General features: G+C 38.6%; 3 protein-coding genes across 3 annotated transcripts in view; 1 reads left to right on the top strand and 2 right to left on the bottom strand.

Moving 5' to 3' along the window:
- Nucleotides 1-345: 345 nt before the first annotated feature.
- Nucleotides 346-10,713, bottom strand: ATG4A (autophagy related 4A cysteine peptidase). The gene is made up of 13 exons (XM_026035961.1): nucleotides 10,683-10,713; nucleotides 9,591-9,701; nucleotides 8,541-8,612; nucleotides 8,029-8,127; nucleotides 7,734-7,835; nucleotides 7,135-7,207; nucleotides 5,947-6,026; nucleotides 4,925-5,112; nucleotides 4,717-4,795; nucleotides 4,056-4,201; nucleotides 2,962-3,018; nucleotides 1,691-1,802; nucleotides 346-1,401 (listed from the first exon to the last, which is right to left on the bottom strand). Exons 1-13 carry the CDS (start codon nucleotides 10,690-10,692, stop codon nucleotides 1,337-1,339), a joined length of 1,194 nt encoding a protein of 397 aa, XP_025891746.1. The 5' UTR covers nucleotides 10,693-10,713; the 3' UTR covers nucleotides 346-1,336.
- Nucleotides 10,714-10,922: 209 nt separating this feature from the next.
- Nucleotides 10,923-14,394, top strand: PSMD10 (proteasome 26S subunit, non-ATPase 10). The gene is made up of 5 exons (XM_026035963.1): nucleotides 10,923-11,043; nucleotides 11,147-11,245; nucleotides 11,395-11,541; nucleotides 11,640-11,806; nucleotides 12,766-14,394. The coding sequence occupies exons 1-5, from the start codon at nucleotides 10,930-10,932 to the stop codon at nucleotides 12,917-12,919; spliced, it is 681 nt and encodes a 226-aa protein (XP_025891748.1). The 5' UTR covers nucleotides 10,923-10,929; the 3' UTR covers nucleotides 12,920-14,394.
- A 2,944-nt stretch (nucleotides 14,395-17,338) lies between these two features.
- Nucleotides 17,339-26,480, bottom strand: part of VSIG1 (V-set and immunoglobulin domain containing 1) — a 20,713-nt gene continuing 11,571 nt past the window's right edge. The window contains exons 4-8 of the mRNA XM_026035962.1: nucleotides 22,315-22,513; nucleotides 20,583-20,738; nucleotides 19,722-19,841; nucleotides 19,037-19,169; nucleotides 17,339-17,519 (exon numbers count right to left, since the gene is read on the bottom strand). Coding sequence (XP_025891747.1) covers nucleotides 17,339-17,519; nucleotides 19,037-19,169; nucleotides 19,722-19,841; nucleotides 20,583-20,738; nucleotides 22,315-22,513 — 789 coding nt within the window. The remainder of the gene's footprint in view (nucleotides 17,520-19,036; nucleotides 19,170-19,721; nucleotides 19,842-20,582; nucleotides 20,739-22,314; nucleotides 22,514-26,480) is intronic.

The raw sequence follows: 26,480 nt of genomic DNA, 5'->3' as shown, positions 1-26,480 counted from the left end.
AGTGTTTAGTTTCCAAACTGTGGTTAATAAACATTGATGGCAAACAAGGTGTTAACTACGGTCTGCTTAACTGTTTTCTTTGTCATTGTCCTAGCCCTGATCAGGAGGTGCAAGTGAGAGGAGACGCATTCAGTGTTTCTCGATGTTGTCATTTATTGGTGAAGACAAAACTTTGTGATTCATTTTTATTACACTGACATGACAAAACTGACCATAACGGGGACTGCTTGATAGTATATACTTCAGAAGGGCTTAAAAGATCTTCGCATTTAAATCTCTTTAACTGTTTTCTGATGGCCACTAGAGAGAGACTCTGCCTTAGAAATATAACTGCAAATGCTGTTCTGTTAAACCTGGAGAATTAAGGCACTTTTATCAAAACAGATTTCAAAAGGCAACAAGTCAAATAGTAAATGTGTATCTATATATTAAACTTTAAGATAACTTGGTTTATATTTATTTCACACAAATGACTTAACAAAATATAGCAGCATACCACCTATGAAAAGCTTAAGAAATTTATTAGATGCACAGATAAAGTGCTGTAACAGAGAAACACTTGTGTAAATCTATTTTAAAATAAATAAGGTACAGTTAAACCACTTTTGACTCATTTTAGCTCTGAAAGAAAAATCAACATCAGTTTTAATGATTTGAATCTTAAGGTCAAGATGAAATATCACTAGAGCAGTGGTTGTGATGTACAGCAACTATTTGAGTCTCCTGTTCTTCTTGAGGTCTCCCAGAAACAGGAAGGCTACTGCAAAATGTATACATTAGATATAGTTCCTTTTACAGAAACATTTTTGTAATAAAATGTGGTTGCTCAAATACATGTTAAAATATTTAACAAGGAAACAATTTTCTCCTGATCCAGCCCATCTTTTAAACAAGACAATGTATTTTTCCTATGATGCAGCCCACAGGAGGGAACAGAAGTAAACATCCTCCTTAACTCAAGATTGTTTTGCTTGAGGAACTAAGCTATTGCATTATTATATGACAGCAAGAAATAATCCATTTGGGTTATCCCTTTCTCCAAGCACAGAGCCTAACACTATACAGGTTTTTGCCTTAATCTCAAAGGTCCATTGGACTTCAAGTAAGACACACTCTAAAAAGAGATTCCCTTTAAGTGTCTTATTACAAGATCTTTTACTGTCTTTCCAGGGAAGCTCTTGTTAAACTGCCACTGTCGGATTTTGGATATTTCTAGGCTTTTGTGCTCTGTTACCCATAATTTCAGGCACTTTGGGGCTAACATGGCTGTTTGCTTTAACTCAATGCAACAATATTACCACTATATTCAACACACAGAAGAGTCACACAGGTGCCTTCATACACTCAGGATCTCAAATTCTTCTTCCAATTCAAATAGCTTGTCAGTAGATTCGATGAGTTCTGCAATAAGAACAACAACAAAAAAAGACACTGAATTTGTTTACTGAAACAAAGAAAAATTTTCCTTTGAAGGAAACTTTTAAGAATGGTATTTGGTAAGAGTTCAAAAAAAAAATCTGTGCTAGTGATCACATATGGCTGCTCACAGAACCAATACTATGTAAAAATAAATCACATGTTGACTGCTTGACACTGACTAAGCCATAGTGATAGCACCCATGATTATTCTTCTGTTTTGCTAGTGAGGGACAGACTGCTGCACAAATGTATTTTCAAATCAGTACTCTACCTGCTCCTGTTGTCGTCACTTCTGGTTTTGTTGGAGGTATGAAAGGAGGCCAGTGTGGTGGGTGCTTCTGGACTAGCTCAAACATCCGAAGACTCTGTTGTTTTAGAATCTCCTGAGGATGGGATACTCTCATTTTAAAAGATGCCTCAAAAAACCTTCAAATCCTAAAAGTGCTTAATTAAAAACATTTTTTTAATTAAAACACTTTTAAATTATGTATGTTTATCAGAGACTGAGGCTTTATGCAGAAGGACAGTGAAATCCTGTTACACTTTAACTACCTGCCATTATGAATCAGTACATCATGGATTCTTTAATGTAAATTTTTCATCTCAAGGAAAGCTTAAAGACAGGTCTTTTCACATTTGCTAGAAGTTATCAGTGTGTTGTAAAATACCACTTATTTTGTTTGCATGTAGCAAACAGGCACCAAAAGTGTACAATATTTTTAACCTTCTAAAATCATGTGCCTGTAACTCTATGCTTGTTTGGCACTGATCAGTGGGAACACAGGAACGATCCATCAGCTCTACAAAGTGGCAGATTTTGAAGGACAGGTTTTGATCGAGAGAAGCCATATTTCACTCCAATCATATGACTGACTTCAAGTTCTGTATCTCAGGGATTAGAAACTGCTTTAATCAAGATACTGTTACCTCTTCAGTATTTTGTTGTTTTGTTTTTCCAATAAACGCCATTAGAAGCTGATGTTACTTGACTTTCAAACTTCTCTTGCTTAGTAAGCCAACCACAGAGGGCAATGACTAATAAACTGCCTGTCTCAAGTACTTATCCTATGACAGAAAGCACCGTCTGCCTCCCCAGATCAGCAGAAGCTGTGGGGATTCTGCGTGTAACAGATTAGATGTTTAGAGGAACAGGAACTTACGTTCATAATTAGAATAAGCAATAATATATACAACAATAAAAAGTACCATTAAGCAAAACAATCACTACAAGATGACATTTAAAAATAGTACTAATTTAGTGAGTCGGGTTTTTTTTAAGCAAGTTTCAGCTGTTACAGAAATAGTATTAAAAAGTCTTGTTAACAGTGTATGTTTGTACCCATTTTCCAGCTGGCAGGATGTGTGGTGTCAAAGTGCCAAACAGCCTTTTTTTAGCATTTCAGTGGCTGATGCACTAATGCATTCTTCTGTATGGCTCTTTTAATTAGCAAACAGGTAAGGATCTAATTAGAATTTTCTTTTATTTAAAAAAACCCACAGTTTTATATAGAGCCAATAAAGATAATAAGATTCTACTGTTACCTTTTGTACAAGACTACACCAGTTATCAAAATCACATTCTTCTTTGCAAAAGAAGCCCTGAGAAAAAAAAAGAATTAAATACTTTTTAATCTTGTGGATTATAAATATGTGACACTAGCAAATGCCTAATTTCACCACTATTTTGTTAAGAGCTCATGTGACCGTTAATATCAGAGCCAAAATATATTGTAGCTCTAGGGAAAGGTCCCAAGAGTGGAAGAGGGCCCTACTGAAAAAAAGTTAATGCACGAATACCAACAGCCCTGGCATGCTCCTCCCTGGAGCCACAGCCCATTGCAACAGCTCAGGCATCAGCAGAAGTTGACACCACCTACAAGATGAACTGCTGCTTATGGGACAACTTCCTTGTGGTGCCTGTATTGTAGACTCTTATTCTTCACTACGGTTACATCTGATTCACTGTGTTCTTTCACATTTTGTAAAATTAAATATTAAATAAGGAAAAGAACACACTTTCCAAAAGGCAATAGTATTAAATAAAAACAATGAGTGGTTGATGAAGGATGCCAGTATCTCTATACATTAATTTTAAGCTTTAACAATATAGTTTATAGGAGAGGTTCTCCAGGAACCTAATCAAGTGAAATCGGCATCAGATCAGAATTAGTCTCTTTAAATATCACAGTTTCCTTGTGACATATTTTGGATGATTACTACAAATAATTAAAATTTTTAAAAAATTGAGTTATTATATTTATTGTGAGTTATTATTGTGAGGTATATAAAAATAATAACTTGTCTAGAGTGATAAAATAAAATAAGGAGCCTTAATTCAGTTCCATGCTTTGGCTAATAATACCTCCTGCAAAAGGTAAAGGCTGCACAGTAAAGAAATTGAAGTATTTCCCCTAGGATATAAGCAGACAGTTCCCTACTTGACCTAAGTTTATAGAATTATCTCTCTCTATATATATATATATTTATAATATAGACTTTATAGAGTGAATTCTGGATTGTAGGAAACTGCTCTGTGATCTTATTTCTGTTCAAGGAAGTGCATTAGTGCCCTTATCACTACAAAGAGCTATTACTGTGAAATAAAGTATAAGTATCTATTCTTGCTTAACACCTACTAAAGCTACTGAAGGATCCAAATTCATGATCTTCATTCTGTGTGGGGCTTGCTGGCAGTGGAAGCTCTGGTCATCAACTGTACCATTTTCTTCTGAATCTACAAAGCTTTGAGTGGTGTGAGGGTCCAAATAGATCAGCTCATTGCCTGTACGGGTAGAATCAGTTTGTTGATTATATTCAAGTGAATGATACGCACTTGGTACAGTGCAATAACAGTTACATTGTCATTACTGTCAACATTATTTAGACTTTCTAGGTTGCTATTCTATAAGAAAATTAGAAAGTTTAGACAAAAATTTCCCACAGTGTATTTGGTATAAATTTCTGTTGTGAAATATTACTGTTGTGGGGTGTTTGTTTGTTTGTTTGTTTTGGTAGTTTAACCTTTATTGCATACTTTCCTTTTTCTATATGAAATTCAATACTTAAAAAAATCTTAAATGTTGTAATCCCTAAGACTGCACTGATCAAAAAGTACAGGATGGCCACAAATGAAAGCTCTAATCTCATTAGGCATTCAGTCAGAAAATCAGTACAGACTTTGTATTTGAAATACAAGAAAATCATTTCAGAAAACTGTTAAGCAAAAGAATAAAACAAGAGACTATTCATCAGGAAGCAATTCAGGCTTAGGAACTGTAATAAAATTTTTGTCCTTACCTAAAAATCCTATGAAATAATAGGCATTATTTGGTTTCCCTCCTAATGCTCCCAAAGACTGTGGCATCTTAAAGCATTCCTAGATGTTAAAAGAGAGGAAAAGGAAATTGTAGTTGATTTGTACACTGATATTTACAGATACTTGAATTGATAATGGCAAAGACAAGCAATTCATTGAGGGAATAAATAAAAAAAAAAGCCAACTTACTTTAAATGCATCAATATATACTGGATTTATGTGATTTATCCCTAGTCGTAGAGGTATAATAAGTAAGAGAGGTTTCCAGCCAGCACAGAACCCTGCTGTGCTCTTGCTTCGGCCCAGAGCACTTCTGTGCAAATATGTGCTACTGTGGGCAGCGCTGCTGCTCTGAGGAGGGGACCAGCACATTTTCTCTGTGGGAAGAAAAAAGAAATCGAGCAGTGCACAAAGGGACACAGGGTTATTCCTTCTCCCAGTAATAAATTACGCTACTTTGCTAGAGATCTTTTTTGCTGCAATAGAAAAGGAGCAGGGCGTGGAAGTCACAAGTATTAGGCAGAAGTAAACACAGCAGATGCTGGCACATGGCAGTGAGCTATTAGCTGAATGACTGGGAGGGGGATGAAAATTTCAGGCTAAAGTTACAGCTACTGTTAGCTTTGTTAATACTGTAAAACCTTGCTTGTTAAGTGTCAGAAAAATTAAATGACAGAGATGGTAACATTAGAAAATCCTTAAGAAACTCTTTGTGTGTAATGATGTGAGCAGGAAACTAATATTCTGTGGGACTAAAGCAGAAGTAGGCAGTGGCTAAATATCACATGCAAACCCACCTTTCTTATAACTGAAAACAAAGACTGACCCTGTTTTTCTATATGTTAGTATCTGCTACTGGTTTCTCTTTTGCCTGACAAAAGCACACAGCATTAAAAAAATTCCTTTTGTTTCTACATGCTGCAATTTCATTTCACTTCTGGAGTAAGTGGTTAGATAGTACAGAGCAAACTCAATATTCCCCAAAAACTGTGCAGTATGTACCACCAAACAGCTGTCCACTAAAAATGCCCACACCACATTTGTTCTAGCTTTACTTTTTGACAAAACTTGAGATTGTGTTTTTTCATTTCTTGCCCTCAGAACAAGTAAAGCTAATCCATGCTGGCCGAAAAGTATTTTGCTCATATTTAGACAGGGAAAAACGGTAGCACATCAGAAACTCTTGATGAGAGGACAGATGTTTCACTTACTGATGTCTTCAATGACCACTGTGTTATCCATAGATACATAAACCGCTAATGAATTCCACTCATCAAATAAAGCAAGCTTCCTAGAAAACAGTAAGGTAATAACTATTATAAATTAATTAATACCAAGAGCTAGCTTTGTACTCAGGACGATTTAATGGCTCTTGAATAAAGCCAAACTATTTCTTAGGAAGAACGTGCTGGATTTTTGGGCATCCCAATGAAATTAAAAGATAGGTTTAAATATATTTACTAGATATTTCCAGAAGAAGAATAGACACCATGTGCAAACTGCTTTGTCCCACTGCCAATTACATTGAGCTCAGATATATAATAAAGTTTATTACTTTTTATAGCACTTAAGAGTGTCAGCTGTAGGAACTTGCACATTGTGTCTGGCATTGCACAGAAAAGGGAAATATTCCTTCTCCAGAACTTTCCATCATTTTTCACATTCTTTTTGCATAAGAAGTTCCACTAAGTTCAGTGGAACTACCACTGTGCATTCTGGACAGCAGAACAGGGCATTAAAAGCACAATCTGCTGAAGGTTTTGCACACCTAGCAATTAGGAGAGAGGTGTTATAGCACAGACATGTCTGTCCATGTATGTGAAATCCAAAACTACAGAAGGCAGCTCTACTGCCTAAATTGCACAGGCAGAGTCAGGTGTCTAAAATTAGCCAGAAAAACCTGTATGTGAGGCCATGAAGAACTTGTTAGTGAACAGAGCTGGAGGCCAGGGCATGTTTTAGCTTCTTTATCTAGAATGTGAAGCTGACCCTGAGTTGCAAACATGCTGCTGACCACTTGGGACCTGGAGTTGAGGTTAGACACTTCTAAATCATCCTTCAGAGAACTGCACAAAATTGAGCTTGTTGTTTTAAATGTAGCCTACTGTACAACTGCCTTGTTAGGCAGAAGAGCTATTCAGAAGGTGAGAAATACAAGTTCCCTCCTCAGCCTCTCCAGCTTCATTCTCATGTTTCATACCAGTGGTCTAATATTAGTGAGTTGTAGCACTTGCCCGCTGAGCTACAGTGTTACAGTCCTCACCCTCTGTGTAACCACATACTCCATGTGTACCTTCCTACTCAGAGACAAGCGCAGCCCCTCAGGGATACCCAGCCTCTCCCCAGTTACGCGGTGCAGGGCAAGTACGTTCTGAATGAGCCAGTAAGATTTGACTTACTTTAGTACTTGAGCAACTGTATTTGGTCCAAACCATTCTCCAATTGATTTCCCCTCTCCAACACCCATCTGCGCTGTTTTCATGCGGGCAAACACACACACACAGGCAAACACACAGGAAAAAAGACCACAAAGAGTCTGGTAACAATGTATATTAAAGAGTGTTGTCATACAGCAATTACAAACTCTATTTAGCAATAACTGCTTTCTCAATCTATGCTCTTTTCAAGACTTCATGACTGCTAGTTCCTCTAACAAACAAACAGCTTATAAACTACCTAAAAATTACAAATATTAGTGATGTGTATTACAAAATGCAGCTGTAACCTACAAGAATGTCTACATCAGTATTAATTAGTTTGATATACATGATTTATATACTTTATCAAAAACTAGTATATGACTTTATTTACATCTCAGAGAATAAAACGCATGTTCTCTTTTACTTTCTACTCATCTGCATGCATTTTCACTTCTATATAAAGTTGTATATACTTAATAATCACAATTTAAAAATTATGAATTAATGTATTATAAAACTAGCAGGTTTCAACATTAGAAATTTCAGTAGTAAAACAAAAAGGTGATACGTGTTCTTACCCATCTGGTGGATAGAATAACAGCAATCCTTCCTATCTAAAAAGCATCGTAAGATTCTGTGATATTCTTCTGGCTGTTTTTTGTGTTTCTCCCACTGCCAATCTTATGAGAAAAAGTAATGAGGATTAGAAAATAATAATGATTCCATCACTTCCATCAAAATTGCTAGAGACCAGTAGAAAGCCATATAGTGAGATATCAAAGGATTTGCATACAATTTATTCTAGGAAATAATTTATTATTCCTATAATTCATGGTTTGTCTATTCAAAGGTACATTCAGGAACAGCACTCACCTCTTCCTAAATGTCTGCAGATCAGTGCTTGTGCCAACATCATTTGTCCGCATCGCAGCATACATCCCCAGCCAGCATCAGATGAAGGACCAGTGCCACCTGATAAGAAAAGTTCATTACAACATGGTCTTTAAATTGAGCATAGCACCCCAGAGAAAGTTTTGGAGCACTAGAATACAGCTAGCCAGCTGACAATCTCCAAGAACTATGCTATGGATAAAAGGCACTATGTAAGACCATCACTGTTGGTCTAACTTCTAATTTCTAAATTGCATAAGTAAACCTATTCAATTTATTCCTCGTACAGCTGACTTGGTTTTCATTCTTAAAGTAACTATTTACTGTTTGCTACACAAAGACCTGATTATCTACAGGTACAGTAAACGTGGTTTTAATAATGATTAACACTCAAAATCCTTTAACATTGTAAAAATCATTTTTTCAGTGCATGATAACATCATTAATCCTGCAATGTAATTTGTAACAAGGCAGCAGTTCTGCACTATACTCACCAATAGGTGAAAACTTTCTTCTATATGTAAACCAGAGACGAGCACTTATATCCACCAATAATTTAGATTTGTCTGTAACATTTTGAAAAGTAAATAAGTTATTAAAAAACTTTCTAAGACTGAAAAAAGAACTTAATTTCTTCTATATATTCAGTACACAGAAAGCACAGAAGATTCCTGTTAGCTCTTCCATTTAAAATCCCTTAATACTTAAAACTTGCTTCTAGCCATTTTAATACTGAAACTTGCTTCTAGCCATTTTAATACTGAAAGAACTTTTAGAAAGTTAATTAAATTTAGAAATTTAGAAAGTTAATTAAAACAATAAATATTAGCCAATGAAGACTTTTATAGTGTTTGGAATTAACTATGGCAAGACTGAATGAAACAACTATGAAGAATTATGTCTGGAAAGAACCAGTAAAGCAAGTTAAGAAAGCTAAAGAATTTCTACATGCAAAGGAATGTGAAATTACACATGACTTCTGAACCCAATATTATGCCATTTTTAGAAAATGTTAATAATAAATCTAACTATAAAATATAATTTCTTTTTAATATAAACTAACAGAAATCTCTCAAAGGCTCTCAAGAATTCTTAAAGATCTTATTTACTGCATCTTTTCTTAAGTGTGGGTCAGACTGACTGACCTCAGGAACCTTCAGCCAATACCCTGCCTGGATTGACAGCCACTATCTTTGACATGGACACAAGATGATGTCCTCAACGGAAGGGACAGGCCATAGTCAGTACCCCTCAAGGGATATAACACTAGTAAAACTGAATTTTCCACCAGACTTATTCTTTTTTTTTTTTCTTTTTTTTCTGAAGCAAAACATTACTAGAAGCAAGCTCCCTCGTGACCAGCCTTTGTCACAAGAGCAATCTCTTTGCGCAAACCGCTAGAGAAAGTCTCTTGGAAAACTCCTTGTTTCCTATTAGGAACACAAGACACAGTCAGTGAACAGAAGATACAAGGAGCTGCAGTTGCATGTGAAATGATGAATGCTCTATGGATTTTACTGAGGAATTTTCCTTTTAAAGGATACCTGCTTTTAGGTGGTGTTGCCTTCCCAGAATCCAAACTGGTTCATCAGTTTCCGGAAATTCTTCTAAGTAGTCTGATAAAATAGTGATTTGGTTTTCATACCTAGACAAAACTGAACAGGAATATACAAAATTCAAACTCCCTTAGGTCTTATGCACAACACTGAGTAGTCAGACTGGACTAGCTGGGCTTCTGAATTATTCTACCAGCTGCATTTACTCTTTTCCTTTAATAACATGTGCTGCCACTGAAATACCCAAAGGTTTGGTTGTTTTCTTTTTTTTTTTCTGATCCTCAGCGAATTCCAAGAGACTAATATTGCTGACATGATGTGAAGCATGTGAAAAGTGTTAGCAAGACCTTGGTTTACTTTCCCAAGCAGGAATGTGAAACATTTCAGGGAAAAAGAAAAAAAAAAAAAAAAGGTATTAATGTTATTATTCAACTTAGATCTATTTACAGTAAAACAGTAAATGACAGTACAGCAGTTGACAACAGTTCAATCAATTACATAATTAGGGCAGGGTTTGCTGGAAGTGAAACAAACCTTCAGTTGTAAAAATGAACAGAAAATCATTTATTTCTTTAAAGTAACATAAACTAAGGAAATAGGTGGCCAAAGAACCAGATATTGGATGCAAAAGCGAACTCAATTGTGTCTTACTATTCGACTAAGTGCAAAAATACACAGTATAACGAGCAGATAAATCACCAGCTAAATATACAAAAGGCCACAACTTCTGCTAAAAATACCCACGATGACAACCGGGCGAAATGCAGGCGCGCTCCCTTCGGACGGAGCGCCCGGGGCCCGGCAAGCCGCGGCAGCGCCGGCGCCTCCGAGCTGCCTCTGCCCCGGGGAGCAGCCGTTGCCCGGGGAGGAAGGGGAGCGGGGCGGCGCGGCCCCGCAGCCCGGCCCGGGCACGGAGCTGCGGCCTCTGCCAGGCTGCGGAGCCGCGGGGGTCCCGCAGAGCCGCCGCCGCCGCCCGCCCTGCGCTGTCGCCGCCGCCCCAACGGCTGTAACGGCCGCAACGGCCGCCCCGCGCACCGGTCCCTCGCCCCCCGCCGCCGGCCCCGCGCCGCCGCCCCTCACCGGACTCCATCCTCCCGCTGTCACCATCCTCCTCCTCGCCCGGCGCGGCGCGCGGGGCACGCTGGGAATCGTAGTCCCGCGGGCACCGCCTCCCGCCGCCCCGCGCGCCGGAAGGACTGCAGATCCCAGCATGCTGCGAACGCCCGCGCCCATTGGCCGGCTCAGGGCAGCGGCGCGGCTGCGATTGGCCGGCGGGGCGGTGATAGCACCGCCCCTGTCGGCAGGGCGAGGAGGCGGCGGCGGCAAGATGGAGGGCTCCGTGTCGGACGTGGAGGTCTGTAACCTGGCCTATGGCGGGCGCCTGGACGAGCTGCGTGACCGCCTGCAGCGCGACCGCGCGCTGGCCACGCGCCCCGACCAGGTGAGCGCCTCGGTGGGGGGCGGGCGGCGCGGGGCGGCCCCGTCGCGCGTCCCTCCGTCCCGGGCGGGCGCCCGTGGCCTCACGGTGCTCTCCTCTCGCGCAGGACCGTCGCACCGCGCTGCACTGGGCCTGCTCCGCCGGACACGGCGCCGTTGCCGACCTCTTGCTCGGCCTCGGCGTGCCCGTGGGCGACAAGGACGACGTGAGTGGCTAATGGAGGGAACGGCGGCGCTGGCGCTGCCAGCGGGGCCCATGGAGCTGTGTGCTGGGGCCTCGTGCTGCTCTCCTCCCGGAGCTCCGGGTGTGGATAATGTTGGGGTAATGTATCTCTGGATAACCTGTGTCCTGCAGGCCGGCTGGACCCCGCTGCACATCGCGGCCTCGGCGGGCCGGGATGAAATCGTCAAAGCCCTCATCGACAAGGGGGCGCAGGTGAACGTCACCAACCAGAACGGCTGCACGCCCCTGCACTACGCCGCCTCCAAAAACAAGCAGGAGGTAGGGCTGGCCCCACGCCCCCGCAGCTGGCGGGGAAGAGCTTGGCTAGGTTAACCTTTATCCCTTCTTTTCCCCTCTCTTTCCTCCTCTGTGTTCAGATTGCAATTATGCTTTTAGAGAATGGAGCTAACCCAGATGCAACAGATCATTTTGAGTCCACCCCACTACACAGAGCGGCAGCCAAAGGAAACCTGAAAATGATACAGATACTTCTGCGGCACAATGCGTCTGTTAATATACAGGACTCAGAAGGGAATACTCCTCTGTAAGTTACTTTCATGTCAATTTTGATTGCTCACTGATCTCTCTGAAACCCAAATTCCATTATTTTAGTCCTTACTTCATTTGCAAGCTTTTTTTTGACATTTCTTTCCTCTAGAATGTTCCGTGTTTCATATCCTTATATAGCTATAAAGGATTTGGGGGAACCATAATCAGTGTTTTGCAGAAGGGTGTGTACATACATATTTTGTGTTACTGTATCTATTTAAACTTAAAATAGCCTTTTATAAATTGGATTCAGTCATTTGCCACTAGAGGATAGAAAACCTACTAATAAGATCAACACTGGAGGAACCTGGACTTGCAGGCTGGTCTGTTCAATCTTGACAAGCAAGAACTAATTATGAAAGCTTTTCCTCATCTCTCTGTGCAAAATAAGTTGAAATTTAAATGCATTTGGTTCAGTTTTTCTTGTCATCTTGCAAATTGTTTTAAACCTTTAGGGATGGAATCTTAGGTGTTTTGAAATTGGTGGCAGAATCTTGTCTGGTTTTCTAGAACGCATGGTGTACTGAAAATTCAATGTCAAATGGGAAAAAAGTTTCACATTTCACTAATTATTTCATATTTTTGTTGAGCATTTGATTTAGTTCATCTTTTCTAATTCACATAGATATTACCATTTTCAAATTCACCATGAATCAGCTTTTGCTCCTTAGCTTTGCTGTCTGCAGAGCCAAATGCTGATCTAGATAAATGTTTTAATTTTGTGAAGATAACAGAATGAGGAATGGTCTTGAGTTGCTTAATGACAACAAACTGACTGGATAGTAGACTTTGAAGTCTGTGGAGAAAGTTGGTTGCATGTTGATTTTTGTTGCTTCATAAATCTTTTTCTTTCTACATCTCCAGCACTCAGACTGTCATTTTAACAAGGCATGATTATTGTTCTTTCTAAGCTTGAGCTATTTAATAGTGGTTGTGGGTTTCTTCTTATTGCAGTCATTTAGCCTGCGATGAAGAAAGAGTGGATGAGGCAAAGCTGCTGGTGTCTCACGGTGCAAGTATTCACATTGAGAATAAAGAAGAACTGACCCCACTGAAAGTGGCCAAAGGTGGCCTGGGAGCCATACTTAAGCGAATGGTCGAAGGCTAGTGGGGACTTCGCACTTGACTCTTTCCTGTTGCACTTAAGACTGGAAGCTTCGTATTTTCAGTGTTCAACTATGCTGTCATATATGAGCATCGCCATGATAATAAAACGTGTACCTCGATTTCTTCAACTCCGCTGCCCAAACAGCCACTTGTGATCTGTTTAATTGACAGAAGTACTGCTTTTAAAGTATTTTTTCCAGTATCTTGCAGTTTTTTGATTTACAGTATGATCTGTATTAATTAGGTCATTTCTTCTGTTTTCAGAGCCTCATGTAAGATTGTGCCTCTTGAGCAACAGAATCAAAAATGCTTTAACCTCTTAAAACAAGTTTTTATTAGGGAAACTTATTCTAGAGTTGACTTTGCATTCCCTTAATCTCTGTGTTTGCTCGTTTTTATAGGTGCTGATTACTTTCCTTCAGATGATTCTAAATTACTTTTCTCGCTTTATAGTACGCTGTTGGCACAGGTACTTCTAGTTCTGCCTATTTTTACTCTTGTCAGTCTTTTGGGCTGAGCCCTTTACACTTTTCTCTTATCCCTTCCTATCTTGATTCTGCGAATCTTTAAGTATATTCATTTAATGGACTGCCTGCAGGATGTAGGTGGAGTTTCATAGTTAGGATTCTGCTGCATAATAATATGCTCTAGAAACTTTCCAGAAGTATGCCTTGCATCTTACTGTACTTCCTGTTTTCTTTTCTTATAAATACCTCTTTCATTGCTACTTGACTCCCATTATGTAGTACCGAGACTTCTACGTGGTTTACCTTTTTATTTAATAGCTGAAGCCTATGGTAATCCTTAGTCGAGCCAAATATTGCTATTAAGCTATGAAAATTAGAGTGTTTTTGACTGTAATAAATTGATATAAAATCAGATGCATTTTATAAGCTTTACTCTTCTTTATGACCTTTACCATAATCTTTACATGACTCAACCTGATAGACTCTTACTCAAAATTTTGTTTCAGCGTTGTAACATTTGTGCAGTGAAAACTTTTGCAGCAGTTACAGGAGAAATTGACACCTACAGTGATAGTAAAGCCTTCTCTTTAATCATCTGCCTTTGAATTTTCCACGTTATTAATGCTTTTAAAAATCTAAAGTTGGAAGAAACACCTCTTAAGTACCTGGTAAGTCACAACTGTGGGGAAACCTCTCCTCTGGAAAAGTCTTTCTTTTCAGAGGATAGTAAGAGCTCTAAACTCTAGAGCCGAGTTTTCTTGAAGCAGTAAGGAAACTGAAGATCTTTTTTCTGAAGAAAGAGTAAGCATCTTGTTTTGAGAATGATGAAAATGTTTTCCTGCTGTTGGTGCTTCAGGCCAAGCTGAGATTTAAGGGAAAAAGCAGGATTGTAGATGACTTGCTGTAGAACTCTCCCAAAACTTGTTCATGGGAATCAAATGGAAAGTAAACATCATTACACATAGGTTCTTAGCACATAATTTGCCAGAGAATTTTTTTTTCTACCTCTGGTTATAATAATTTATTTGGGCATGAAGTAAGTGGAGTCAGTATTTACATTGCTCTTAATCACAATCTTGAACGCTTTCATCCACTTAGCACTTGCACATTCATCTCTTACTTCCATAATAGTGATTTACAATTGAATTGGTGTATGTGGAGGTCTGTTCTGTTCTGTGTCTGTTTTTTTGTTTTATTAAAAATGGGAGTTAAGTTCAGTATTTTTACATTTATCAATAGAGTTAAAGTCCTTAATACATAAAGATCAATACCAAGCATTTTTATTTTGTTTTGTGAGTTCAGCTGCTGCTGTGATGTTGGTAAGATCACTTGGTGCACTCATGGACTAGATTTTCCCCTTTGTTTAAATGGATAATGCAGATTAAAAAAAAATCTGCAAAATAAAAGCATTTTTCTGAACAGCAGTCATTGGTGTTATAAAACTTTATTAAACTTACATGTAACAAAACTAGAATTTTCTAAATAACTCTTATGCTTGTGATGATAAGAGCAAGTCATCTGAAATACTGCCATCCATTACACTGTACAGAAACAGGACATGTTCATTCATCAGCTGCAAGGAAGGTTTGAAACAGCAGATGACAGTTTCTATAGTCTGACTTCTCTACAAAAGCATTAAAATGATTTACTTCAATAAGCAAGACAGAAACTTCAAACATTGCCATCAATTGCTATAAGTCTATCCTAGAAAGCAAAATGCAGATTTAATTTCACCAAGAGTACCTGAAAACAGGAAGAAAACTTGACTTTTAAGAGGTGGCCATGCAGAGCTTGCTAGAAGGCACTTGACTTACTAAATCTTTTTTTCTTGCGTATTATGCAAGCAGTGCTGAAGACTTGAATCGAAAAAAAGCTGAAGGCAGAATACTGTTGATCCTTTCTAGCTTTGGAAATCTCCTTCCCACGGAGATGGTGGCTTGAATGTTGAGATAATGTTTGCTTTCCGTATTAATGATCCTTACTCCCTCAAGAGGAAGTAAATGGGCTGTTGTAGCAAAGGCTGTCAAAACACGAGGTAAATTCTGAAACACACTTCTGTATCTTGCACATCTCTCCAGGGTTTTTGAACTACACACCACAGATCAATATTTAATTGTATTGCTCCTTGCTAAGGAGATCAGTAGAAAGCTAGAAACAGGGCGTCATCATGATAAACTGTTTAACATGAGAAACTTCATAATGAGAGCAAACATCTGCCAGAAAACTTAAGATATATCTCCGTATGTTAAGAAACTTCAAGTAACTATTTGTTCTTTTGTGTACTTTCTGCATCACCAACAATGTATGGTGTTTTTTTCTTTTTTCTTTGTATATATATATTTTTTTTATGTATATGGGTTTTCTTTTTTTGTGTATATGTTTTTTTTATTATATCTATTACAAGATAGTGGCTGGAAGTGCAGGAGGAACTGTTAGTTAAGAACTGCCATTCAGTTCTGTTCCGTTTATGTAGGAGCATTTACATCACTTGGGCAATTCCCTCTCTTTTCACTTTATTCTTTTAATTCTAGGAACATCTAAAGGAACTGTATAGGCTGTAGAAGGTAACTACTTCTTCACTGCCCACAGGCTTTATCTTACTAAATTATATAAGGAATGTGTGCAGAGAAATTTTTCTATGTAAGACTAAGGATTATGGTGATGATGTAATGTTTTCACCTGCCCCCTTTATCCAAGATAATACTGTTACAGGGGCCTCAAAATTGGAAAGCTGTCGTGGCAGTAAAAACATGATTAAGACATATGAGTTTGTTTTAGAACAGCAGTGTTATGAAGAGAATTGTATGTGTTTTCCATGACGGGCCAGAGCAGCGATTACTCAAAATTAGCTATGCTGCCAGGCAGGTATTGGGCCCCCTTGGCCCAATAATTAGCTCAAATTATTTCATTAGAAAACACCTTTGAAAAGAAATGGCAGCCCAACAGGAGCAGGCTGTGCTTCCTCCTTCTCTGCTGCTACTGAGCCTAGTTGAACTTGCAGGGCTTTTGTGCTTGTAAACATGTAGCACAAGTGAGTTGTGTAGTAAGTAGGAAAATTCCCTGAGAATAGATCCAAATTATCTCAAGTAAAGGGGAAGAATATAAACGACTGTGTTACAGCAGGCTGTAGTAGTACTCCTTTCTGAGTTCTGAAAGCAGCTGTACCTGCTGCCGAGGAATCTGGTACTATGTAAGTACATGAAGGAAACCTTGTGAGTCAGGGTGAGAAGTTGGGTACTCAACTGCTGATTTCATTAAGCTAGAGAAAACAAGAACAGCTGATACTTGCACCTCTAGAGCTCTGGTGTCTTGGGAACTTTAAAGCCAACAAGGGCACTGTTAACAGTACGTACCCCATGTTAGGCAGCAACAGAGTAAACAATTTCAGGATTTTTTTTTCAAGTGGAATTCAGACGTGAAATTTCATTGGACCAGGCCTCAAAATCTGTTCCTGTCTCTTGATGACATTGATGAAACTTCTGTTGATTTCTGAAGTGCAAGACCAGATCTTTGAGCATTGTCAAGTATCCGTCCCGATGGTAGTTTTTGTGGCACAGGGACCAAGACATTGGCCCGCACTGTTTCTGAAGAAGGTGGTTGTGGTTCAGAACTGTATGGACACACACAGCATTACAAGTGGGTGATTGAAGAGCTCTTAGTGTGTCCAAACCATGTTATAACTATGCCAAAATAGGTTGGATAACTGGGGATGATAGTGTTTTTAGGCTTATATTTTTATATTACCAAATAACAATTGCTTAAACTTAAATGATTGCTAATTAAATGTTTGCTATTCACAAACTGTGTATGTGACGGATTCTTTTCAGTTTCTTGCTTAGTGGTTCACAATACTAATCAGGTTTAAATTTTGGTTATGCTGCTCAGCTAATTCAGTAACTTTTTTTTATATATGTAAAGGGGTACAAAGCCAACAAGAAAAACTATATAGAACTCTAGGCTATTTCCTCTTTTTCCACTTCATGCTTCTCATTTTCAGGTGCCACGGATGCTGCTGTTTCCTCAACATTAGGATACTCATTTGTCGCATTGCTTGGTGGAACTGTGGTTGCAGGTATGTTTTCTTCAGTAGGTACCTGAGCGTACTCTGCATTGGGTTGTTTCTGAGTCATTACTCTGCAGGAAGACAGTATGAGGATTGTGATTTCATGGGCTGATACCTCATCTGTGCTACAGTCTTTCAAAAGAATGAGTCTTTACAGTTTTGCTTAAATGGTAACCCCCCTACTATTATGATTCTTTTACTGTAGTAGCTGAAAGCCTTCACAACTTGTAAAATCACAGCTGCTAAGACACGGAGATTGACAGTGTATTAACACTGTAGCAGGATTGATCTGCACCATCAGGTTAGCTGATCCCACTAGAATAAAATGGATTTTAATATACCTGAATGCAAGGTTACAGGAGCAGAATGAGAAACTATATTGGCTGTGACTGAGAAATTAGAAAAACAAAATGCTTATCTTGAACTTTCTGGGAAATTACATGCAGATCTGGTATCCCATTCAAATATATAAATAATATTGTGAAGCGAGAAAAGAGGTATGAGAAATAACTGAAATCTAGAAAAAATATCTTTAGACTGAATATGAATTCTATTTAACCTGTCACAACAATAGTAAATCAACTCCTGATATTTAAGGAGTGCACAAAATATCAGATGCTAGTAGGTTAATGCAGTCAGGTTGGTCAGGATCCAAACATAAAAGTGTTGAAACTGCGTCAATTCAATGCAGAAATCAGGTACATGAGTGTTTGGCCACTGGTCTGAATTAACTCAATTCCATGTTTGAAAGTATTAGACCTGAGCTGTGGGGAAGTGTCCAGAGGATGTAATATCTTTTCTGGTCTCAACTACATGTATTTATCATTAACATCATGAGGGTAAATCTGTCGTGTGCAGCATATGAGATTATCCCTGTCCTGATGATGTGGCGATTTAAAAGATAAGCGAGCAAGCAAAGCATGGAGGAGGTCACTTTGCCAGAGCAGGATCACAGTGGACATTCTGGCTCCGTTCTGTTTCCTAAACCTTGGTATCCCCTGCCTTTTGAGATGTTTTAAGATATCAGACCTGACTTCCAGCTGCCGCTTTAGAAGAGCACACATGTCCGATGTCTTTTGTCACATCTGCCAGTTCAGTCCTGGACACCGTGTAGTATTTCTTGTAGCACTGAACTGAGGTCTCTGTATTTAAATAGTCATGTGCAATCCCAGTATAACTGCTGAGTGAGCCTTTAGCTGCAGTCTTTGTTTTACTTCCTCTGTGTGCCATTAATAGTCACTATTAACTTTTAAATATTGAACATTGCTTTTTCCAAGATGTCACTTTTTCACTGTGTTGTTTAAAAGCATTTATTTACTATTGTAGATATTGCTAAGTGGGGACTGCATGTAAATATGAATCCAGTGGCAATGGCAGCTTCTCTTGTGTGACTTATAGAAGAAGCTACAGGGACTTATAGCAGAAGCTACAGTCACACACAAATAAATATACTTGCAAAATTTTATCAAATCCCATGTTACTTACTCCTCCATAAGCATATACAGTAAATATATTTCAATTTAGTTTTGGTTTACCATCATTGCTTTACAGAAATTCATGTCTTAAAATCAAGCAAACAAATTCTTACTGCATTTCATTACTTGATGACTTCTTTTTCTTTCTCTTTTCCCTCCTGGTTAAGAACCAGACAATAGCACAAATGATAACACCTGCCACAATTGCTCCAATTAATGCTCCAGCAACAATACCACCATCTGAATCTGGAAAGAAAAAGAAGTATTAATTGATTTATATAAAACCCCCCCAAGATATGAATGTAGCAAAATGCCATGGGAATTTAGCAGAGAGGTTGTTAGCACAACCAAGTCACTAGGTTCAAAGAACAAAAGCCTAAAATCCAAGAGGAGCCAAGGATTCTTTAGGAGAGGGAGAATTGTGCTTTTATGATCTACAAACGCCACATTTGTGGCTGCCGTGGTTACATGTCCATGCCAAAACTCCATGGGGAGAACCCACTGGGACTGTTGGCTGGAATAAGTTGCCCTAAATTCTCTATATGTGAGTTTCCCCTAAAGGCCTCTGCTGTCATAGCAAGGTTCAGTTCCTACTGGCTGGTGAGAAAAGAAGCTGAAGGTGTTAAGTGAGTTGCCTAGGTCAGGATGAAACCTGGGCACAGCTGGATAAGAACAGTATTGGCATTGGGTAGTTTTTATTTCAAACAATCTATGTTTTAAAGCGTTGCAGCATTTTTTTTTGGCAAACAGCTTGTGTCATACATCAAATAGGTCATTACTTTCACACATGAGACTTACGTTTTATAGTCAGGTCAAGCTCACAGCTACTGTTCCCCAGGAAGTTGCTGGCTATGCAGTGGTAATATCCTGTTTCAAAGGTGGTGAGGTTGCCAATGAAAAGAACTCCGGTTTTTGGGTCTATGACAAGCAGAGAACATGTACATGGTGACTGTTTGTGCACTGTAGAGGCTATGGATTTTCTTTAGTTAATAATACTGAAGGCTGTTAGAAGATGAAAAGCAGGACAAGCTAAAACATTTCCTATTATTCATTTCTTTGTTTTCAATTGAAAGAACATAAAAAAAGACTATTTCTTTCAATTTTATATTATTTCAATTGAAATTCTTTAAGGAATTTACTTTCTTAAAAGTTACTACAGAGATTTTTTCATGCGTTTATTAAAACGTGCAAAGTAGACACCCTGCAATTATGTATGTCTGCCTGGTGTTTTCCCCACACTAGAAATTTCCCCACACTAGAATTACTGTCAATGTAAACTCACAAATAAAAGTGTAATCAGGTACTGAAGTATTTCCAGGATGAAGATCAGCCATTTGTATGGGAAATTGAGTTATTCTGGAATAAATGCAGTCATAATCCCAAGTGAAAGGATGTGCAAAGGCATAACCATTTTAATGATTTAAGGTAATGTTATGGATGAGACTTTAACATGCTGCGTGGAACAGACCTCCTCTAAATCCTGTGTTTATATGACAGCTGTCAGGCAATTTGAGTAAGTGAAGATAGTGATTAGTGATACTGAGCATCAAAAGAGGAGAAGTGTTAACTAGAGTATATGGTACAGAGAATTTGAAATCAATGGCTGATGCTATTAAGCTGCGGGTCTTGACTATTAGCTGGTAGTCCTTAGTTACATACCAAATTGCTCAGTCACAGGTTTGAGGGTGTTCTCATCTAATCTGTACCAGCGGTAAGTGGGCCGAGGCATTCCTTGCTCGCAGCTGCACAAGAGAGAGATTTGATGGCCCTTCTCAGCAGTGCCTTCTACTTTGCAGAAAGGTTTTGATGGTTTCACTGTAAAATAACAAGAAAGAGAATAGATATCATGAGAACACAAGGGAGGCTGCAGGTTTCCACATGGATTTCTGTTCTTGTGCTGCTATAAATAAAGAATTAAGCCCCAGTTACAGAGTTCCATTTCAGAACAGAGGCTTGTTTGTGGATTGGACCAAATGTTCTCCATAAAGGTTTAAGAAATACTGAATAAATATATTTACGTATGTATAATATACATATATATACATATACATACATAACTATGGTCCAGAATACATTTTTATTATCTTTTCTTGCATTTGTATAGTAAATGATGAAATGCTAGATGGAAGATTAACAGTTACTTTAATTATAATGGGCCAATCACAATTCATCATAGATCATTTTCTGCCACATATGTGGCAGTGCCTTCCTTCAGAGATACAGAGTATTTTCCATCTAAAGAGAGAGGATCAAGGCCTGATTTTTCAATATCTTGCAGTAATGATATCAGATGTGAATATGACCGGTTTTGTGTGTATGAGCGAACAACCTTTCTTGGCGTTTGTGTGAAAATTACAATCTTTTACTTAACTGTTCCAAAAATCACTCTTCTTTTGGGGATTTTAGCTGAGAATTAATATTTATGTTTTGACAATGTGGCTTTTCAGTGAGTATATTTACAACATCTTTTTTTTTTATCCCTGGCAGATGGACAAGGGATACTACTGGAATCACTTCCTCATACACCTTTGACCTGTCACTCTGACCAGGTATGAATTCTTTATTTAAATACAGTGATTGAATGGAGTTAATACAAACATCCATTTTTATTTTGCAAGTAAAATATTTGATTCCATTCTTTCCATACATTTGGTTTCACCTTTTCACGGTTGAATTACTGCTTTTTCTCCACCCAACTTTGTACCACTTCTAAAACAGACTAAGCTTTTACAGTTTCTAGAAAGTGAGAGTGAGACAGACTCTTGGACTGTACTGCAGACTCTCCCTATATTTACTGTGATCTTCATGCAGGTGTCAGTAATTTTGGTTTTTGCTGAGGTTGGGCTATGCTAGATGTAATGGCTCCAGAGAGTAACTGGTGCTCCCAGCTGGGACTTTTCAATCAGATACCAATTTGTGATGTTGAATGTCAGAAGAGAAGTTTTGACTACTCAGTGTGGTACAGAGAATTAGAAATCACTGTTTAATACCGTTACATGGCAGGTCTTGACTATTACCTGCCACTTTAATGCCACTTCGTGTGTGTGTGTCCTAGTGAAGTTGAGTAGTCCCAGCTAGGCACTTACATGAGGTAGCTGTTTGAGTTATCAAAGTGAACCTAAACATAGATTGTCATAGGACGAACAGGTGTGATTGCTAAGATCAGGTAGGGTTTGCTTTGTGAGGAAGCTAGAGGGCACCATGAGCCCTGTTTTCCATCAGAGCCTTTGGAGAAAATTTTCTCATTGTGGACTTAGTTTTCTGCATTGTGGGTCTTGTGCATCATAGCTGTATTAATTTCTCCAGTCCTACATATTTTGAGGCTTGAATTTGGTATTTTATAATAAAACAAGGAAACTGCAATGCCACAAGACAGAAGAAAAGCACATACCCAGTACATTGACAATCATTGATTTTTGACCTTGTCCAGCATCTCCTTGTAGATTGACTACTTCACAGGTGTAAGAACCAGTTTCTGAGGGCTGCATGTTGGAGATTGTTATTGAGGCATTCCCTGGATTTGTTGCAGCTGTGATCCTGTTCTGAAATCCTCCCAAGGAATGACTCTGTCCTCCTGAAGAATAATAAATCTGTGACACAAAATCAATTGTAAGATTGATAACAAAGGATTCAGTTGCCATTTTTTTTGCCGTAATTGGCATGGTTGAGTATGAACAAGCCAAGCAAGCTGAGCAAGTCCTTTTCTTGCCCCTTTACCCCAAAATACTGAGATGAAAAATGGGATATATTTAAGTATATGTTTTTATTGGTTCCTAGAGGACAGGGATATTTTGACAGTGTAAAGGACAGTAGCTAAGCAGATATTCCACATACCTTCAAAAAAAACCAAAATGTGAGACCATTAACTGTCATGGAACAAATCTGTGTAATAATGCTAAGTCATGCATAATTAACAGTGACACTAATTGAAGACCAGATAGTTTGCGATATATTAATCTCAACAGAAGCATAGGACTGGGATGGTCCTGGCATTGCATGAAGTGAGTGGCTGCAGAGCTTTCCAATTGCAGAAGCTGGCAAACAGAGAGCTGAAAGAAATCCCCAAGACATAGGCCTAAGCAAACAAGGCATCTTATCTGCTTGAAGTAAATTTGGAAGCAGTAAAAATGCTGCACAAGAGCACCAGCAGAATCATCACACATGCAGTTAAAGCAACTATGCTCTTCTCCTTGTTTGTATAATCAGAATCAGAGCCAGTGTCATGGACATCTTGTTGTTTTTCCAAGTTTCTACCAGAGATAGCAGAGCTGTTGGCCTTCCTGCTTTGACGGGCACCTGCTTGGGATCATGAATAAAAGCCTGTCTCTGCAGAATGCAACATTTCATCACAGACACAAATTCACAGGTCTACACTGACTGTTTTCACTGACTTCAGTAGTGCTGTTTGTGATTAGCAGCATTGTGAGAGTAGAATTTGTTCACTTAACACATAACTACCTTATAAGCCCAAACCTGCTGCCTGTTGGCACAAAGGACAGGTGGAATTGTTTGCTGCAGAGATTGGCTCATAGTTTGAGACTTGGGACTTGAGTCCACTTAGAAGCTGTAGTAGCTCCCTTGCTGTAGGGGTGTATCTGAACAGGTCTCAAAGAGTATGTATACTTTGTCCTGCCAGGAAACTTCTGCCATTAAACTGAAAGAACTAGTTAATGTGCAAAACTATGGAATGCTAATTATTTTTCTCAGACTTTTTATTATAGTATTTCAAATGTGATTCAAATCATAGTATTTGAAATAGGCAAATGATCTGCAGTTTCTACATGCAGACTCTATCCTCTAGGCAAAGTGACCAGTTTCAGCATATTCACTGATTTGTCCCTGCTAGATGGGGAGTGGTCACCATACGGAATTGAAGGTTGAGACCCAACTACGTCTACTGCCATTCCGACTGACAGAGTTTCCGAATCAGTGATGTATATATAAACATGATATATATCAATATATGATATATATTGATATACATATATTGATATATATATATTTACATAGGTTATATATTGAGGGTGAGCTGACTATTTTTAATGGAATAGTCAGAGAACGCTTGTAGGAAAAAAAGCATCATAAGTTGGAGTGAAATTTTACTTGATTTCTTCTAGTTTCAGAATTTCCTTTTGGTCTGAATTTCCTCCCTTTAGGGACACTGCAAATCCCCAGGCAAGAAATATAATTTGCTTTACTCTGCAAATCAACTGATTGTATTAAGAATGTTCATTCTTAGCTCCAGCTATCCACCCTGATACAGTGTTGACTGAAGTCTTTAGGCAATGTTATCTAAAAGCTTTTGTTAGCTTAAGTTGAGCTACACCCTAGAACTGCCAGAGCACAGCTGGTTTATGCAATGATAAGGGTTTAAAATGAAGGTCAGAACCCAGATTGCACAGAAACTCCAGTACTGCAGCATGACCCTGTCTCGAGCACAACAGGGTCTGCTTTCCAAGCAGACTTTGCTTTTCTCTACCCCATAGTTGCAAACACTGTGTACAGTTGATGCAGAGACCCAAATACTAGAGCTACACAGCTACATTGCATATGCCTGAGAAGCTGCTGTTGCGCTCAGGGTGTGTAGGAGGTCTAATGTTAGCACAGTGACAGACCAGGTCAGAAAGTGTGCAGACCAGCTGGAGAGGCTCTCCAGTTTCCATTTTTTGCATGCAACTACTTTAAGTTTTGTTACTGGTGCATTTATTTTAAAGGTGCTTATATGCATTGCCATCATCTACAAATGAACCTCTATTGCAAAATTAGTGTCTGGATGCCCACTCTTTTAATCCCCAAATACATGGGGCTGTTCAAAACAAGAAACTTGGTTTAATCCTCTCTCTCATGAAAATGGATAAATTGAATTCTCTAACTGATACACTAGTAATTACAAAAATTTGTTAGCCACATTCTGCATGTATGCTAGTGTAAGCAACAGCGAAATTTCATACACTGTTTGCTGCAAGAATATGAAGTTACAAAAACTGATGTCTGACTTCAGGATCCTTTATGCTGAGATTGCTCTGTAGATCTCAGTGCTGATAGTCTAAATATGCATCTCCTTTCAGTCATAATGTCCATTTGGGTGGGAATGAGGTGCCATTAGCTATTCACGCTAATGTGAAATTAAGTACAGTGGCTCATATGAACTCATGCTGACTTCCAGCAGCTTAAGAAGGGAGGCAGACCCCTTGCATCCTGCTAAAAGGCCTTATTACTGAAAAGGGGGCTAATTTCTACTCTGCATCTACCTCAGAGGGATTGGGGATTGGTGCACTGAGTGCCAGCTCAGCGTACGTCTCCACTTGTTCCTTGGATACAGGTCTGGCGTTGCAGTGAGTTTTAGATACAGTCAAGAAATGCCAGTAAACAAAACAGAAGAGCAAGTGTGCCAAGTGCATGCGGCTTACTTGGTCTGGAATTGGGGTAAATTATGTATCTCAGCCTCATATAATGCTCCGAAAAATGAATTCCATATGCTCTTTCTGTTTGAATGTATGCAGAGGAAAAAATCTTGCATACACCATTAAACCTGAGGCAGGTGTCAATATGACATAGAATACTTGTTCTATTTATTTAAATAGAGTCTTTCTTCTTTTTTTTTTCCTTAATATATATATTATAAGCATAGAAATGCAGTGAAACATTGTAAGGAAATGCATTCATATCCTCTGCAGGCTCCAGACTATTCTCTATTCTTCTGCTGCTGTATGATACTTATCTCTCTGGCTCTGGAGTTCATTGCCTAGAGGAAGATGGTAAATACCACAAGGGCTGAATAATGTTGTGATTAATTACTGAGTGTGTGTCTTGTCCCAGAGGTATGACTGGATTGTGTACACAGGAAATTTCATTTAAGAGGAATATGTTTCACTGAACTGGCTGTGAATTGATAGCCTGTTTGAAACAATGTGTTCGAAACAGATATTTTAAACCTTTATATAGAGGCTTATTTCTATACTGTCCTTGAAAAATGCACACTTATACGTTACAAATGTTGAAATTAGTATCCTTGCAAAAATGTTTATCTTTTGTTTCAAGAGTCAAAAAATTATTTTCTATTAAAGATATAAGACTATTTTTTAGCAACTGACAGTTACTATCCCCTGCCAGAAACACAAATTTTGTTGACATTTCTTTCCAGTTTACCGAAAATGTCCCTATATGGGGACATTATTCAGACTTTTGCTAGAGGCATTTTTAATTTGATGTAGTTAATATATTTAAAGTCTAGTATCTTGAGTATAAAAATAACCAAGAAATCTGCTATACTTTCCTGCAAATATACACCTTATGTCCTCAAGCAAATCAAGAGCAGCTCTATTGAAGTTGATGATTTACCAGTGTAAAAACCATTTTGAGGATGCAGTAATGGTTGTGACTTCTAATTACCAGCTAGCTTTGCTCATGCAAGCTTCTCTATAATGATGCCTTTCACATTTCATAGGAGCAGCTGTCTGGGATGACTAATCAAATAGCTGACAAAAACAAAAAACAAAAAAAAACAAAAAAAAAAAAAAAAAAAAAAAAAAAAAAACCCCTGTTGTTTATCAATAT

The sequence above is a fragment of the Nothoprocta perdicaria genome, unplaced genomic scaffold (assembly GCF_003342845.1).
Source record: "Nothoprocta perdicaria isolate Ctin4 unplaced genomic scaffold, notPer1 scaffold_17, whole genome shotgun sequence".
NCBI lineage: Eukaryota > Metazoa > Chordata > Aves > Tinamiformes > Tinamidae > Nothoprocta > Nothoprocta perdicaria.
The sequence above is the reverse complement of the archived record's forward strand: the minus strand, read 5'-3'. Positions and strand labels throughout refer to the sequence as shown.